The sequence below is a fragment of the Schistocerca gregaria genome, chromosome 11, assembly GCF_023897955.1.
Source record: "Schistocerca gregaria isolate iqSchGreg1 chromosome 11, iqSchGreg1.2, whole genome shotgun sequence".
NCBI lineage: Eukaryota > Metazoa > Arthropoda > Insecta > Orthoptera > Acrididae > Schistocerca > Schistocerca gregaria.
In genome coordinates, this window is record NC_064930.1 from 147,545,232 (window position 1) to 147,564,710 (window position 19,479).

The 19,479-nt window shown below is 42.1% G+C and overlaps 1 protein-coding gene across 1 annotated transcript in view; it reads right to left on the reverse strand.

Annotated features, from left to right (window-relative positions):
* LOC126295074 (uncharacterized) overlaps window positions 1-19,479 on the reverse strand; it is a 163,867-nt gene that overhangs the window by 13,449 nt on the left and 130,939 nt on the right. Inside the window, exons 5-6 of the mRNA XM_049987319.1 lie at window positions 17,657-17,881; window positions 3,357-3,559 (exon numbers count right to left, since the gene is read on the reverse strand). Of these exons, the coding sequence (XP_049843276.1) occupies window positions 3,357-3,559; window positions 17,657-17,881 (428 nt within the window). The remainder of the gene's footprint in view (window positions 1-3,356; window positions 3,560-17,656; window positions 17,882-19,479) is intronic.

Here is a 19,479-nt window from a genome sequence, read left to right on the forward strand (position 1 = left end):
TTTATTCCTTAGAACAGAGGATTTTTCTGGTGTTGGAATTCCACCGCCTAGAACACAGTGTTGTTGCAACAAGACGAAGTTTTCAACGGAGGTTTAATGTAACCAAAGGACCGAAAAGCGATACAATAAAGGATCTGTTTGAAAAATTTCAACGGACTGGGAACGTGACGGATGAACGTGCTGGAAAGGTAGGGCGACCGCGTACGGCAACCACAGAGGGCAACGTGCAGCTAGTGCAGCAGGTGATCCAACAGCGGCCTCGGGTTTCCGTTCGCCGTGTTGCAGCTGCGGTCCAAATGACGCCAACATCCACGTATCGTCTCGTGCGCCAGAGGTTACACCTCTATCCATACAAAATTCAAACACGGCAACCCCTCAGCGCCGCTACCATTGCTGCACGAGAGACATTCGCTAACGATATAGTGCGCAGGATTGATGACGGCGATATGCATGTGGGCAGCATTTGGTTTACTGACGAAGCTTATTTTTACCTGGACAGCTTCGTCAATAAACAGAACTGGCGCATATGGGGAACCGAAAAGCCCCATGTTGCAGTCCCATCGTCCCTGCATCCTCAAAAAGTACTGGTCTGGGCCGCCATTTCTTCCAAAGGAATCATTGGCCCATTTTTCAGATCGGAAACGATTACTGCATCACGCTATCTGGACATTCTTCGTGAATTTGTGGCGGTACAAACTGCCTTAGTCGACACTGCGAACACCTCGTGGTTTATGCAAGATGGTGCCCGGCCACATCGCACGGCCGACGTCTTTAATTTCCTGAATGAATATTTCGATGATCGTGTGATTGCTTTGGGCTATCTGAAACATACAGGAGGCGGCGTGGATTGGCCTTCCTATTCGCCAGACATGAACCCGTTTGACTTCTTTCTGTGGGAACACTTGAAAGACCAGGTGTACCGCCAGAATCCAGAAACAATTGAACAGCTGAAGCAGTACATCTCATCTGCATGTGAAGCCATTCCGCCAGACACGTTGTTAGAGGTTTCGGGTAATTTCATTCAGAGACTACGCCATATTATTGCTACGCATGGTGGATATGTGGAAAATATCGTACTATAGAGTTTCCCAGACCGCAGCGCCATCTGTTGTTGACAATTGTAACTACTGTAATTTCGAAAGTTTGTCTGCCTGAAAATGTACTGTTGTCCCAAGCATATTGCAACAAACGGTGTATTTCTATCGCTGCTCGTTTAGTTTGTATTGCCGTTTCAAATATACCGGTCATTTTTGAAACACCCTGTACATTTTTTGCTTTAAAGACAGATTTTTCATTGCTCAAGAGAACGTAATCTAGGCTTTCAAGAATGTATTTTCGCTTCGTTGAAGAAGAATTATTGGTGACTAACTTCTCCTCCACATTAGGTACAACAATTTCTGGAGAACTTTTTTTATTTATTTTTTATTTTTTATTTTTTATTTTTTTTTTTTTTTTTGCAATGCATCAGAAACAGCAGACAGTTTCCAAGATTATTTGTTCAAATGAAGTTTAGTTTCATCTACCGAATTTGTCTCAGTAGCCATCCGACGGAGCAAGCACAGAAAAATTTGTTTTGTATATAAAAATATAGTCTTTTCTTACTGCACTGTGTTTCATTTCTCCCAGACAAGTTTCGTCTTTCTTTAGTTTACTGCATCACCAGTGGGATATTTCTTCCCGTTTCTGGTAGGTACCTGCGTTTCATTTTCATCCTATTTGGTCACATGCTGGAGGTTCCGCAACAGCTCTATTTACGAAACATGTTCCGAAATTTCTACTCCCCACTTTTCATCTTGTTTGCCCTTACTGTCGTGAAGCAGTATTAGTCTCCAGTCACTGATTGCAGGTATTTGAACGGAAACCTATTTCAAGATCTACCTCGTGAGACAAACAGTGCATTCTCGATAGTAAAGTCTTGAAATTGTGAAATTTACGAAACAAATATTAGTTGATCTTGTGTGAGTATTCTGAGTTAGGGATACTTGAGATACATCGTCATCTGGCCTGCTGCCCATGGAAAAATAAGCATTAATGGCTTTGTCTTATCACATACTTGGAGATAGAATCAACCTAAAAAGATACTGCTCCTAACAGGTACAGTTAGTAGTGGGGAAATAACGTAAATACTGACGTAATTTGTTCAGTACACTGTCCGTAGTCACCAGTAAAAGTACCTTTGGAAAATTATCTAAGTTCCTATGGGACGAGACTACTGAGGTCCTCGGTCCTTAGGCTTACACACTACTTAATCAACTTAAACTAACTTACGCTGTGGTCAATACACAGACCCATGTCCGAGGGAGGACTCTAATATCCGACGGGTGAGCCGCGAGAACCGTGGCAAGGCGCCTTGGCCCGTGCGGCTAACCGTGCGGCAAAAAATATCTGTACCTATACGCTTAACTCTCTAACTCCGTGTACAGCTTAGGGGGGGGGGGGGGGGGGGTAGGACGTCAAACGGGCCCACTTGGAGCAGGAGAGGCACCGCAGGACATTTTGATTTCCACTGTCTGTACTTTTACAGATAAATTCATAAAACTTTGTCAGCATGACCAGGAAGGATTCTCAGTATTCACACTCGTAGCAGTGGAAGTGCAAAAACATAACAAAATAATTATTTTTCGTGTGACATTTCATTTATTTCACTTACTATTGTCTACATTTGTTGCTATAGGTACACTTTTCTTCATAAGTAAGAGAGACTGCTCGATGAATTTTGCACAGCGTACAAACCATACTTACAGGTGTCTGAAACTCTAGAATCTATTTAATTTATGAAAAAATGAATGATCTCCAGAATGAGATTTTCACTCTGCAGCGGAGTGTGCCCGCGAAAGGCAAAGGTCCCGAGTTCGGGCACACAGTTTTAATCTGCCAGGAAGTTCCAAATGAATGAGCTGTTACGTTTTAAACTTTATGTTTAGAAAAAAAAATCAAATTTTGTAGTTAATTATCTAAATTTTTAGCACAGTTTTTAATAGATTTGAAAAATTCTAGAGTTTCATACAGCTGTAAGTATGGTTTGTATGCTGTGCAAAATTCATCAAAGAATCTCTCTTACTTGTGAAGAAAAATGTACCTATAGCAACAAATGGAGCCAACAGTAAGTGAAACAGTGATGAAATTTAATATCTAAAAAACATTATTTTGTTGTGTTTTCGCACTTCCACAACTACGAGTGTGAATCCTGAATCCTTCCTGAAGTTTTATGGATGTATCTGTAAAAGTATAGACAGTGGACATCAAAAGGTCCCGTGGTGGCTCTCCTGCTCCAAGTCGGCCCGTTTGACGTCCTAACCGACTTAAGCTAGCATGATTGTTACTGCTATTGATGCAGAAAGGATCGAACGGCTCACCTGTTGTTGTTGTTGTTGTGGTTGTTGCTGCTGTTGCTGTTGCTGCTGCTGCTGCTTCTTGACCCTCATCTTGTTCCTCTCGAAGACGACTTTCATGTAGGCACTGATCTGCGCGTCCGACTCGAACGGAATGTCCTCCAGCGGCGAGAAGTGCTGGCAGTAGCGGTCGCACGTGCACTCATCGTGGTCGCCGCCGCAGCCTCCTGAAAATGGAGCGCGGCCCGGGGTTAGAAACGTCTCAAAAACGCACGAGGTGACGGTGGCGGCGGAGGTGACCTTAAAAATACACAAACACACACGCGTGTGTAGTGAGGGGACTGTGTGTGGAAACCGTAACCTCCAACGCATTGCTGTTGTTGTGGCCTTCAGTCCTGAGAGTGGTTTGATGCAGCTCTCCATGTTGCTCTATACTGTGCAAGCTGCTTCATCTCCCAGTACCTACTGCTGCCTACATCCTTCTGAATCTGCTTAGTGTATTCATCTCTTGGTCTCCCTCTGCCTTCCTCCGGTACTAAATTTGTGATCCCTTGATGCCTCAGAACATGTCCTACCAACCGATCCTCCCTCCTAGTCAAGTTGTGGCACAAATTTCGCTTCTCCCTAATTCTATTCAATACCTCCTCACTAGTTATGTGATCTACCCATCTAATCTTCAGCATTCTTCTGTAGAACCACACTTCGAAAGTTTCTATTCTCTTCTTGTCTGAACTATTTATCGTCCATGTTTCACTTCCGTACACGGCTACACTCCATACAAATTCTTTCAGGTACGACTTACTGACACTTCAATCAATACTCGATGTTAGCAAATATCTCTTCTTGAGAAACGCGTTCCTTGCCGTTACCAGTCTACGTTTTATACCCTCTCTACTTCGACCATCATCAGATATTTTGCTGCCCAAATAGCAAAACTCCTTTACTACTTTAAGTGTCTAATTTCCTAATCTAATTCCCGCAACATCACCCGACTTAATTCGACTACATTCCATTATCCTCGTTTTGCTTTTGTTGATCTTCAACTTATACCCTCCTTTCAAGACACTCTCCATTCCGTTCAGCTGCTCTTCCAAGTCCTTTGCTGTCTCTGACAGAATTACAATGTCATTGGCGAACCTCAACGTTTTTATTTCTTCTCCATGGGCTTTAATACCTACTCCAAATTTTTCTTTACTTTCCTTTACTGCTTGCTCAACATACAGATTGAATAGCATCGGGCAGAGCTACAACCCTGCCTCACTCCTTTACCAACCACTGCTTCCCTTTCATGTCCCTCGACTCTTACAACTGACATCTGGTTTCTGTACAAATTGTAAATAGCCTTTCGCTCCCTGTATTTTACCCCTGCCACCTTCATAATTTAAAAGAGTATTTCAGTCAACATTGTCAAAAGCTTTCTATACGTCTACAAATGCTACAAACGTACGTTTGCCTTTCCTTAATCTTTCTTCTAAGTCGTAGGGTCAGTATTGCCTCCCGTGTTCCAACGGATTAACGCTACTGATTGAGAACAGCGATTATCGATGAAAAGAAAAAAATGGTTCAAATGGCTCTGAGCACTACGGGACTGAGGTCACCAGTCCCCTAACTAACCTAAGGAAATCACATACATCTATGTCGAAGGCAGGAATCGAACCTGCGACCGTAGCAGTCGCGCGGTTCCGGACTGAAGCGCCTAGAACCGCTCGGCCACCGCGGCCGGCATATGGATAACATACAGGGTGTTTGTAGAAGATATGCAAATATTTTAATATGTTATTTTACAAATACAACTAAAGAAAAAAGTTCTAATAAAGATACCTCCGCAAATGTTTAGTTACGGAGTTATGGCTAATAAAAGATTTTGCCTGAAATTTAGCAATTTCGCTAATACGAAGCCACCGAAAAACTGTACGAGGTTAAAGTAAACAACGATTTCCAATTATTTTGTTGTTACTGGTCTGGTGAATGTAATTAACCATGTCCCACACGTGTGTCTGCGGTAGTTTTCCAGAACATCCAGAGAAGAGAAAGGTTTATTACACAAGTAAACTTGTTTACTTTCCATCAACAATGTAGAAACGTTTATGTCATTGTTGGCACTTTGGTGGGTGACCATCCGGGCCGCCATGCGCTGTTGCCGTTTTTCGGGGTGCACTCAGTCTCGTGATGCCAATTGAGGAGCTACTCGACCGAATAGTAGCGGCTCCGGTCACAGAAAACCAACACAACGACCGGGAGAGCGCTGTGCTGACCCCACGCCCCTCCTAGGATGACACGGCGGTCGGATGGTCCCGGTACGCCACTCGTGGCCTCAAGACGAAGTGAGTGCCATAAACAAGAAGTGCACCGTTTACATCCAGGCTGTGCTGGCCTTCGCTTGGCGCTGTGCAACCGGTTAAATACTAATCGGCAGTTACACAAATACGTTTTACTTACTGGTGAGGCACAATGTACTCGAGATGGTATAAACAATTTGTATAACGAGAACGTATGGTCTGAAACAAACCCAACAGTGCAACGCTATTTCCAGCAGCGATTTGCCCGTGTCGTGTGCCATAATCGACACACACTTTACTGGACCATTCATTTTCCAAGGACGTCCAACTGGCGAGACGTAATTACAGTTCCTTCAAGAAGAAATGGCGCGCTTGCTCGAAGATGTTCGATTTGCTACGCGACTGCAAGTGAACTTTCAACATGACAGCGCGCCTCCAGGTTTCACCAACACCCTTACTACACATTTAAATGAACGTTTACTCCAGAAATGGATTGGTCGTGGTCTATAAGTCTGTGGCCACCGAGATCGCTCGTTTTTAACACCAATGGGCTTTTGTGTATGGGGATGGGAGAAAGACATAGTTTATGAGGACAAAATCAATACACGTGAGGCATTACTTGCTTGCACTGTGAATGCAATAGACGAAATTTGTTAACATCGAGTATAGATTTAAGTGTCAGAAACTCATTTCTGAAAGTATTTGTATGGAGTGTAGCCATGTATGGAAGTGAAACATGGACGATAAATAGTTTGGAGAAGAAGAGAAGAGAATAGAAGCTTTCGAAATGTGGTGCTACAGAAGAATGCTGAAGATTAGATGGGTAGATCACATAACTAATGAGGAAGTATTGAATAGGATTGGGGAGAAGAGAAGTTTGTGGCACAACTTAACCAGAAGAAGGGATCGGTTGGTAGGACATGTTCTGAGGCATCAAGGGATCACCAGTTTAGTATTGGAGGGCAGTGTGGAGGGTAAAAATCGTAGAGGGAGACCGAGAGATGAGTACACTAAGCAGATTCAGAAGGATGTAGGTTGCAGTAGGTACTGGGAGATGAAGAAGCTTGCACAGGATAGAGTAGCATGGAGAGCTGCATCAAACCAGTCTCAGGACTGAAGACGACAACAACAACAACAACAACTACAACAACAACAACTACTACTACTACTACAACAAGACGAAATTAAGAACAACCTTGTGAAACCGAAAAGAGCAACAAAATCTGTTCATACACGGGCACCTAAATGCATTGAACTCGGTGGAGATATTTTTTAACATTTATTGTGGATGTATTGTGAAACTGTATGTACACTGTACAACTCCCTTAACACTGAACTTTGTTTTTTCCGGTTTAACATTAACTCACGCGTGCTACGGTACTAATAAAAGCAGAATTATCTGACACGTTCATACAGTTTCAGTTAACGTTATTACCTCGAGTTTTCGAAAATTAAATTCTCCACAACTTTTGTTGGAAACTTTGTGCAGTTGTTTGGAATTTAAAAAACAAATTGGGCCAAGTATTTAATAAATTAAAAATTTCCGAAGGTATTTGTTTGCTTCTCTGTATGTTCTGGGGTACTACGGCAGATACACGCCTGGGACATATTTTATTACATTCACCAGACCAGTAACAACAAAATAAATGGAAATCGTGCATTACTTTAACCTCGTACAGTTTTGCGAAGGCTTCAGGTTAGCGAAGTTGGTAAAACTGTTGGATGTGAGGCCCGCCAGTTATGGAGAACACCGTTTTTCTCAGTACCCAAAGAAGTTTCGGCGCCACTATGCCATCATCAGTGGGTTTTCGTTTTTATTTATTCTGCAATGTCAACATTTTTGTTAATTTTATAATCATTTAACAAAAATGTTCACACTGCAGAAGGAATAAAAACGAAAACGCACTGATGATGGCACAATGGTGCCGAAACATGTTTGGGTACTGAGAAAAACGGTGTTTTGCAGAGCTGACGGACTTCACATCCAACTATTTTAACTGGAAACACGGCCAATAGAAGGAGCTGCAAATCAAAATGATGGAAGTTGATAAATTTTAGGCAAAATTTTTTATTAGCCGTAACTAATCATTTGCGGACCTATGTACATATGAACCTTTTTCTTTAGTTTTACTTGTAGAATGACATATTGAAATATTTGCGTATCTTCATGAATCAGCTTCTACATAGCCCCCTGAATGGGAGGCACATTTCCTGAGCAGACAGGCACGTCCTTGATCCCGATTTTCGTAGAATGGAAGTGGCTGTGACAGGAACCACTTACACCGCCACTGCCGTGAAATCTACGCTTCCTCCGACTGCTTCCTTTAGCGGTCCAAACTAATGCAGATCGCACCACAGCAAGCCCAGACTCTAGTGAGGATGTTGTAGTGTGGTCCACAACAATTCCTGAATTTCTCGTGCTTTGCGCTGACAACACGAGGCCCTCCCTTTGCGCATACTTTCCGAAATCCGTGTGGTCACCGTTAATGATCGCCTGAGCATTATTCCAACCTCCGTAGCATTTTCAGCAACATTGTTCCTCGCCAATCGTCTCCATTAAGCTGTCCCAGAAGGCGAATATTCTCCTCTGTCTTGCTGCTCCTCGGGCGACGTCCGTGTGCTGCACCCTCAAATGTTTTTCGTCCCCGCGTAAAGAGTTTGTGCTAAGCGTACACTTTGGTGTTTCTCAGTGTCTTATCCCACAACTGTGCCGCAAGTCTTTTCAGAATTTCGGACGTTGTTACGTCCTGCGTTGAGAGAAACTCGACTTTCATGCGCTGCGCAGCAGATGATGGCGCCTCTTTCTCTGATATTGCGCTTCTGACTAGACAAACGACGGGTCATACATAACACACACCGCGCATGTCGCTATCTCTGACGTGCTAACGCTTCAAACCAAGATCTGAGTCACGTGACTCGGGGCAAAAAGCCGAGTTCCTTTCATTATGCGCTGTGTGAAGTGGAGCTGACAGTTACAGTTTTTCTCATTTGTAGCTGAAATCAAGCATTGATGTAGGCAATTTTTTTTTGTACTACGACTCCTACACATGTAGTACTGCAGTTACACTAGTTTCTCCGAAATTCCTGATAATAAAGCAGCAGTTATCGTTTTTACATGTAGTCAATTTGAAACGTATTGACAGTTATTTTAAGAAGCGACAGAATGACAGTTCTTTAGTCAATACCTTCAATTTTTTTGTACTAGTGTAAATTCTCGTAGTTCGCCGCTTCCACGGAAGTGGAAGACAAAATAACAATTTCGATCGCAGCAATAGTTTTTAACGATTGCACAAGAATATGCACGAAATCTTGTAGTAAGCTTTTGTAAGAAAGAAAATTCGTTTGTGAGTATAATGTTACGTATTGACGCAAAATAAACACGTATGTTCTCTTGTTCCCTGGCTCTTGGTTAATCCAGTACACATACCGAAACGATAGCAAGGCAGCGAGCGTAATATGTTACAAAACGTTGACCGCAATGGTGTAGTGAGCTAGATATTAATCATATTTCGTCTCAGGTCTAAGTCATTCACCAAGTTGTACGCCCAAGGACCAGAATCCGTCCAAACTTCTACCTCTACATCAGTACTCTGCAAATCACATTTAAGTGCCTGGCAGAGGGTTCATCGAACCACCTAGATACTTCTTTATTATTCCAATCTCGTATAGCGAGCGGAAATACCGAACACCTTTATCTTTTCGTATGCGCTCCGATTTCGCTTATTTTATCGTGGTGATCGTTTCTCGCTACATTTTCCATGTGTTCCTACGAATTTAAGTTGTTCGTAATTGTAATACCTAGGCATTTAGCTGAATTTACAGCCGTTAGATTTGACTGATTTAACGTGTAACCGAAGTTTAATGCATTTATTTTAGCTCTTATGTCGATGACCTCACACTTTCCGTTATTTAGCATCAATTGCCAATTTTTTCAGCATACAGGTATCCTTTCTAAATAGTTTTGCAATTTGTTTTGATCTTCTGATCACTTTACTAGTCGATAAACGACAGCGTCATTTGGAAACAACCTAAGACGGCTGCTCAGATTGTCTCCCAAATCGTTTATATAGGTAAGGGACAGCAAAGAGCCTACAAACGCTACCTTGGGGAACGCCCCAATTGACTTCTGTTTCACTGTGTGATTTCCCGTCGATTACTACGAACTGTGACAGGATGTCACGAATGCAGCCACGTAACTGAGGCGATATTCCATAGGAACGCAATTTCACTACAAACTGCTTGTGTGGTACAGTGTCAAAAGTCTTCCGGAAATCAAGAAGTACGGAATGAATTTGAAATCCCCTGTCAATAACACTCACTCAACACTTCGTGCGAGTAAAGAGGTAGTTGTGTTTCACAAGAACGATATTTTCTAAACCCATGTTCACTGTGTGTCAATAGACCGTTTTCTTCGACGCAATTCATAATGTTCGAACACAATATATGTTCCAAAATACTGCTGCATATCGACGTTAACGATATGGGCCTGTAGTTTAGTGGATTACTCCTACTATCTTTCTTGAATATTGGTGTGACCTGTGCAACTTTCCAGTCTTTGGGTACGAATCTTTCGTCGAGCGAATGTTTGTATAAGATTGTGAAGTATGGAGCATTTGCATCAGCACACTTCGAAAGGAACCTAACTACTTGTATACAGTCTGGAGCAGAAGACTTGCTTTTATTAAGCGACTTACGTTGCTTCACTACTCCGAGGATATTTACTTCTACGTTACTGATGTTGGCAGCTGTTCTCGATTCGATTTCTGGAATATTTACTTCGTCTTCTTTTGTGAAGGCATTTCTGAAGGCTGTGTTTAGTAAATTTGCTTTGGCAGGACTGTCTTCGATAGTATCTCAATTGCTGTCGCGCAGAGAAGGCACTGATTGTTTCTTGCCGGTAACATACTTCACATACGACCAGAATCTCTTTGGATTTTCTGCCAGGTTTCGAGACAAAGTTTCGTTGTGGAAACTGTTATAAGCATCTCGCATGTAAGTCCGCGCTAAACTTCGAGCTTCTGTAAAAGATCGCCAATCTTGGGTATTTTGCGTCTGTTTAAATTTGTCATGTTTGTTTCGTTGTTTATGCAACAGTGTTCCGACCAGTCTTGTGTGCCAAGGAGGATCAGCTCCGTCGTTTGTTAGTTTATTTGGTATAAATCTCTAAATTGTTAATTTCGAAGGAGTGGAGTTCTCGAGTGAATTTATATCTGCTTTTTATGAATAGGTTTTTTCGTTTATTTTTGGACGATTTGTGGGTTACAATATTCAGCCTCGCTACGACAACACTTTGTTCACTAATTCCTGTATCCGTTTTGACGGTTGTTATTAACTCAGGATTATTTGTTGCTAAGAGGTAAAGTGCTTCTGACAAATGAAACGATACGACAACCTCCCAGCTTTGCTAAACAATTACTGCAATAGAAATCAACAATGAGCAGAGATCGCATTGCACTCCGTTTACAAATAAGCGTGGAAACAAAAATTCCGTCTTATACTTGAGTCACCGGCGAATATTGAATACTATATTAGCGACCGTTGCTCCGCTTTCATAGACTGTATGGTCTGCAGACAGTTTTTTCGTTTTTCTTTGATCACATTTTTGTTCTGTTCACAAATTTGAATACCTTCAAAACTTTTCACGTTAATTATTGCCTTACGGTACAGGTAGAACCATGGCCTTCTCCGAATGTACTTCTGACCAGAAAGCGGTTCCACTAGCTGGAATTAAAGATTCTCGCTAATTACACCTTCTGCGTTCTTGCGGTGATGTTTCTTTACAAACTTCCATCACCTAACACATATTTCGTGATATCTAACAGAGAAGTGAAATACCAGGTTTCATAGACTTACCTGTAAGCATTTTTAATACAAGGAAATATGTTCTGAAAAATTTTCGTCCCTTATTTCATCCCTTATTATATCCCTTAGGAGTTAAATAGCCAAAAACAATTTAACATGTTTATTTAATTTGTATCAGACAAGTTCCATATATTTAGCTTCGGAAACGCTCTCATATTGAAATAATTTTTTATTTCTGACCTAGGAGTCAAACACCAATTTTCACAGATCAGCTTTAAAAATGCTTAAGTAATTTTTTTGATACCGATTCATTGACAAAAAAATCGAGTTTTCCTTCGTGGCTGAATTTCCAAAAATTCTAAAATATGTATTTCTTTATTTCTGGCTGAGAAAGCAAACAGCAATTTTGGTAGTTCCAGCTTCAAAATTGGCTTAATACAGACGTTTTCAAGAAAACGTTTCATCCCGTATTTAACACCCTTACGAGTCGAATGTCGAATAATCCCATCTTAATCTACGTCTTCAATATAAGATCAGCAACATCCTCAAATTTAAATTTTCTGCCTTAGCGGCATCGACTGGCCCAAGGTCATTAAGTCAGTTATTCAGACTGACCCTATTTCACCCCTTTTGGAGTTGAATTTCCAGAAATACGTATTTTTTTCGTTTCTAACCGAGAAGCCAAATACTAATTTTTCATAGATTCAGCTGTAAAAATGATTTCACAATGAAATATTTTCGTAACACATTTGACCCCCTACTTGACCCAATTCTTGTTTTTTCAAAAAACTGTAAAATGTGTGTTTTTTTTAATTTCTTGGAAATTATATGTGGCTTCTCTCTTAGAGCCACATATAAATTCTCGTACATGTAGCTTCGAAAATGCTTTCATCATGAAATGTTTATATAAAAAATTTTCATCCCATATCTCACTTTCTTACTGAGTGAATTTCCAAAAACACAGGAACATGTGTTTTTTGTAGTCAAATACCAGTTTTCGCTGAGCCATATTATACCTGTTTGCATATCTGTATTTGAATATGCATGCCTACACCAGTTTCTTTGGCGCTTCAGTGTAATGACCGACAAAATTTCAAAAATTTTGAAGAGTCATACTCTACTAATTAAGAAGTATATCTTATGTTAAAGTTTTAACACAGTAAGGAGTATTACAACTGGAAATGTCTGTGTGTGTGTGTGTGTGTGTGTGTGTGTGTGTGTGTGTGTCAGCATAACTCATGGTGTGCTATCTACCCAGACTTTATTTATCCAGGACTTGATAATGAGAGCACTTACCAAAACCTGACAAACCTTATGCATAACATCGAACTGTCACAAAACCTTTTCTGAGATCATCCACAAAAGGATTAGAGCAAAAAAGCTCATCACTTGCTACATTTTCGCTGATCATGCAGTCAAACTTCAGCAACAGACACGACTTTTTAATTTATTATAGATTTACAACTAGTTCTATTTGCAACGTATTTTGCTTCTACTACCCACATTAACACTGAGTGTACGTGCAAATCATATCACTGTGTGACATTTAGTTCAAGAGATATGACATCATAAAGGTTAGAATACATGAAAGACTAGTTTCTTTTTAAAATGGAGCACAAATTGCTCTATATTCTTCCAGCATGTAATAACGAGAGCGTTTAGTGACTTAAGAAACTTTAATGGTAATTTAAGACCTCTTCCAAACTTCTTCAGGGGTGATAGTCATAAACTAATAAAACGAATATAGTTATGGCTTTGTGTCTGTAATCAAAGGGTTAAACATACTTAAAAATCAAGTGTTTAACACTCTGTCATTTTTAAAGTAATCAGATTTTTGAAGCTGTTTTATACACAGGTGATCAATTCCTTGCACAATTGCGGGGTAGGGAATTACTGGTTATATCTCCATCTGAATGGAAATCCTCAGAATGCATAGTCATAAGCTATTCAAAAAAGTAAATTCAAATTCAACTCTTACTGTGAATTACCTAGTTTAACACGAAAGAGATGAACTTGGTAACGCAATGGCAGTCAAAGAAGCAGAATATCTATTGAACAGAAGTTCTAGAATGGGGTGCAAACTGTGGGATGTGAACTGCAACACATGTTACTGGGGAATGGAAGCTACATCTTACACAGAGCACCGTGGAGGCTCTCGACAATAGGAATGAGACACATCTTGTTTTCATTTATATTTTATTTGTTTATTTGCTTATTTTGTTACAATTTACAAGTGGCCATTAATCCAGAGTTTAATGCAGATGGAGTACATCATTTAAATTTTAGATAATTTTAGATATATGTTTTTAAACCAGTATAACAATTTATATAACTGATCTAATTTAAATATAATATCTACATTGTAAAACACTAAAAAAATTTAACAAATGTATGTAGTAATGTAAATATGGAAACTAGAAATGATAAACAGTTGGCATGCCCTATTAATTTACAAATGTCTTGTAAATAATAAAAAATTCTAACAAAGCCACAAATAAAGTAACTCAATATGCTCGAAATTAAACATTAGTAAGTATATGCTACATATAATTTTCAACTGCTAAAGCTAGCGCTAAAACAATTTATTAAGCTGGGAATTAGAAATTATTAAAATATGGCAGATGAAAATTCCTACTTACAGTACCAGATGAAATCCCCAAAAGTAATATTTGGTTTCTTGTTCAATTTATACAATACGCCAGTTATAGTACACTTCCTCATCCTCTTTATTTGTAGCTCTTAACTTTTAGCAACAATTTTTTCTTTTTCCAATTTCTATGTTCATTCCAATTTCTACTATTACTTCAATTTTCATTCTAATTTAAGGCAATAGATAGCAAGCTCTACTCTAATGCCATTTCAGGTTTGTATCGTATTTTACACATATTTTAACATCATCACAAACATTGTTTCTGGTGCCTCTCTATATCTCTCATTCTCTGTTTGTGAGTTATAACCTGATTCCATACACTGTACAGATTTGGGATTTTGAGATAAAATATTCAAGTAAGCAGAATCATTCGGTGTCATTTGCCAGATGTAGCACCAGGTGCCACCCATTAAATGGTCAGGTTCCATAGAGTACAGATAAAAAGGTCCACATAATATCAATGTAAAGTTGTATGTCAATGTTTACACAAACATGTTTAACTAAAGTTGTAAGAAAGTCAGTGAATACTGATTTATCAGCCTGGAAATCTAGAATCTCGCCGGTTTTTGCCTGGCTCTATTTCAGTCCTAGAAATTCAAAGACTTTGAAGAATGCTTTAATTTGAAGTTTTAATTTTATATTTTTGGTGCAGTTTCACATTTGCTATCGTAAATTTTCATTTATTTTTATTAATTATGGAATTATATTAATACACTGTGCTAACTGGCAATTGCAGACACAGAGACTTTGTCTGCTCTCAGCCCTGTTCTGATTAATAGTAGGATTTGACTGAAGTCTTCAGAGGAGAAAAGGGTACAGCCAGCTATTGGGATACTGTTATGCAAATGTCGAGCCATTTTGTGGGACGCTTCAACGGCACTGTTATGGGATATCAGAACACCATCCTGAGCCACGGAAGTGTAATCCTGCATCAGTTATCAGTATTATTTAGCTCTGAAACATTACAGATTCCATACTGTCACAGGCATAGACTGTCAGTGTGGTAGTTGGGCAGCCTTAGACCTATCGCCACTACGTGGCAATTATGTCCACACTGGCAGAGATTTCATTTCATCGTAGCTCTACCAGTTAGCACGAAATATTTGTAAATTACATACACTACCTTCTCTTATATATCTCACCTATTGTTGAAAAATCAGATAAAAATCCCTACAGTTGTTGGAGATTTTGGCAAGTTAGGTATGCAATGTAAATTTGTAATGACAAAAAATATTTTTATGTGATATTATTTACAATTTTCGGATTTTTCTCTTTATTTGTGCTTTTAAAACATACTTCTTGCCAACTTTCATGATTGTAGGTCAGTGGAAAATACCTTACAGGTTTTTATAAATGAGTTTGGAGAATCAAAATATTTGACATAGAAGGCCTTATCTTTTTCACTCCACTGACTTAGAAACTTAAATTTTTTTTTACTGCCACAAGGGACGACAGATCTTTGTATTCGGCATAAATTCGAACTTGGTTTGTCTTCCAGCTCCTGAGAAAGAGAGACCTTCACTGTCAGACAGATTGACAACAAAGCGATATTATATTTGTTGCATTTTTACTGACTGACATACAATACCCAAAAAAGAAGCAGCATAATTAATCAAAACGTCGTACTAACAGTAGCCCTCCTACCACTGCAGTAGGTGTATGTCTCCACACTTCATTTTATAGACTCACACTTTAACTATAACAGCATGAAGAACGCAAACTTTATTACGACACACTGCAGAGGTAAACTGGTGTGGCCCATAGTGGCATCTATTGCACAGACCAACATATAGAAACTGCAACAGGGATGGAGACTAGCTCGTTCGGATAAAGCTCAACACCTTAACCACAGTGTGAACGGGCTCAGAGGATGTTCAGATGGAGCTCAGTTCTTCCACTGCTTATCAATATAAGCGTACAGGAGATGAGCTTAGGTAATCGCAAACAGTATGTGGAAGACTAGGCATCCAGTGGACTAGCCGGCTACGATTGTGGCACATACTGTGGAGTCCAGCACCGGCTGCATGTAGTGTTGGATGACAGCTGGATAGTCTGGACTGGTTTCATATACTCACACAGTATGTCCTCGAAGATGGAAGACTCCACTGTGCACAAAACATGGCACACTAGACATGCAGTAGAGAAGATGGAAGAGGTTCTGTACATACCACGCAGCAGAACCAGCTTCCAGTAGCATACTCCAGGCAGGAAGAGTCTCGACTGCTTTGATCCACTGACAGTATGTTCCTGAAAACTGAGTCATGGGGTGACGACTAAACAGTATAGACTGAACATGCTGCATAGGAACTGCCAACATTGTGATACACACTGTGGCATAGCACCACCTTGTAGCAGCAATGGATGTCAGCCAGTGAGTGTCTCAATTGGTTCAATACATTAAGAGTACATTCCTGAAGATAGAGTATTACACGGCACATAAAATATCTCGGAGCAGACATGCAGTTGAGAAGACTGTCAGTGTTCTGGTATGCATCACGGATCAGCACTAGCAGCAGTCATGCTCCAGGTTAAAAATACTGAAACTACGGCCCTGAAGATGTACCACCGTACTGCAGAAGAAATGTATCAGTTTTCGCATGCAGTGGAGAACCTGGCTGAGGTACACACCATTGAGCACCACCAGGTTGTGGGGGTGCCAGATGTCAGCTGGCAACAGTCTGCATGTGATGCCCTATTTACAAAGTACATCCCTGAAGATGGAGCATTGCATTGCGGATGAAACGAGAGACTGGGCATGCAGTGGAGAAGATTGCTGGCATTGTGGCGTACCACCAGCGCTTTATGTCGGCTAGCAGGAGTCCAGAGTGGTTCAATATGTGGAGAGTACATTCACGGTGATGGAGCATTGCACAGCAGAAGAAACGTGTCAGACAAGGCTACGGCTTTGGTACGCACCATGAGCAGCACCTGCTTGCAGTAGCATTCCATGTTGGCTGGCAAGTGTGTGGATTGGTTTACATCCTCTAAGATGGGAAAACGCATCCCATTCGAAATGTAGGAGGCTAGGCATGCAGCAGAGTAGCTCTGTAGCAGCACGAGTTATGGCTGTGCTGCATGTTGACCAATGCGAGTCTGGGTGAGTTTAATATACTGAGAGCAGATTCCTGAAGATGGGGAACTGCACTGTGGACAAAGCGTGTCAGACTCAACACGCAATGGAGGAGGCCACTCTGGCCGAGAGATGCACTGTGCTGCAGTACCAGCATACGGAAGCACTCGATGTCAGTGAGTCTGGTTTAACATGTTGAGACTAAATTCGTGAAGATGAAGCACTCCACTGTGGTTACATCTGCTGGGGTAGAGTACTTACCGTGGGCAGCCCCACTGTCGGCTGACAAGTGTACAGATTAGTTTCACCGACTCACAGGCCACACTCTTGCAGACGGAGCACCGCACTGCGGACGGAAGGTGTCAGACTAGGCATGCAGCGGAGCAGACTGACGGTGCCGGCGAGAGTCCGGATCGCTTTAAGACGTCGACGGTGAGCTCCTGAAGAGGGAGAACCGCACTGCGGACGAAACGCGTCAGGCTAGACATGCAGCGGGGGAGCCGGCCGGGGCTGCGGTACGCACCGTGGAGCAGCACCAGCTTGCGGTAGCGCTCGATGTCGGCCGGCGAGAGGCGCACGCCGTCGTCGTCGGTGTCGTCGCTGTCGGAGGCGGCGGGCGTGCGCTGTCGCCGGCGGCGGACTAGGGGGGCGGCATCGCCCGCCCCCACGGCCACGCCCGCCGTCGAGCTGTCGTCCGACGCCGACGCCGACGCCGGCGGCGGCGAGAGCTTGCCGTCCGCGGTGTTCCCTGCGGCACAGCACGCGGACCTGCGGTACTCCGCCGGCACCGCCGGTGGGTCTCGCGACACCACGCCAGCTAGGCCCCACTCACTACGACGCCTGAGGAACCGCCGCGAGGCGGACGGCGGAAGGTAATTACGACTCTCTATGGGGAAGTCGAATGAAGCCCAAACACCCACCACAACGGGGCGTCGAATGTTTCCATTTGAATGTAAACACCACAGGCATCAAGACAGTTGTGGTGGTGGTGGCGCCACGCGGGATTAGCCGAGCGATCTGAGGCGCTGCTGTCGTGGACTGTGCGGCTGGTCCCAGCGGAGGTTCAAGTCCTCCCTCGGGCATGGGGGTGTGTGTTTGTCCTTAGGATCATTTAGGTTAAGAAGTGTGTAAGCTTAGGCACTGATGACCTTGGCAGTTAAGTACAATAAGATTTCACACACATTTGAACTTTTTTTGTGGTGGTGATCAGTTACTAAGGGACAAAACCATTCAGGTCATCAGTCCCTAGTATTACACACTACTTTAACTTAAACTAACTTACACTAAGGACAACACACACGCCCATGCCCAAGGGAGGCCTTGAACCTCAGACAAGGGGAAGCGTGTGAACTGTGGCAAGGCATCTCAGACTGCGTGGCTACCCCATGTGGCTATCCCGCTTGGAGACGAGTCAATAAATTCCTGTTCTGTAGAAAGTGTCTAGCACAGGCAAATCCTCAACTTCACCAATTCTTGCACTTCCTCATCTCACTAAAAGAGACATGCGTGCAAGTCTTCCTTCAGGTCGCCAATGATGTGACAATCACACGCTGTAAGATCCGGGCTGTGTTGAGGATGTTGCAATCTTCCTCAACCAAATCCCAATTGACAGTGTGGGGACAGGTGTAATGGTGCAACAGGGTGACTCTGCCAGACTACAATCGTAAGTCTTTTGACTTCATGGCACATTGCACCTTCCACATACTGTGTCTGTAGTTGTGCATCCTGATTGTGGTTCCACACTCTAGCAAGGGAGCCCCTGCAGACAAAGGAGGAGATTTTCATCATGACCTTACTGGAACTCGTGTGAACAGCTTCAGATTTCTCTGGTGGGGAAGATGTGGGATGTTCCCAGCGCTGGCTTCGGGGTTTGCCCTCAGGCTGTCTGACTGCATCATTTTGATGCACGATAATGCGTGCCCCCACGCTGCTATTCGGATGAAGGCTATGCTTCAACAATTTGGTTGGGAAACATTGGAACACCCACTGTACAGGCTGGAACTTCCATCGTGTAATTTTCACATCTTTGGCGACCTCGAGACATCCATGCATGGACGCCAGTTTCAGTGGGATGAGGAACTGCAAGACTGGAACCATCTGAGGTCGAGCTGTGGCGAGACTTCGGTTTCCACGTGGCTGCCCCTCATACCGCACGTCAGGCTAATGCTGATTGACAACTCATCCGGCAATCCAAATGCCGAAGTAATTTTCTAGACCTCCTAGTAACAAACAGACCAGCGTCCTATTTGAGAAAAGATATACCGACCATCTCGCTATTTAAGGATGCAACGTACATTAAATATCCCAGAAAGGCAGTTGACTGAGTACCATACTTGCGCATCCCAT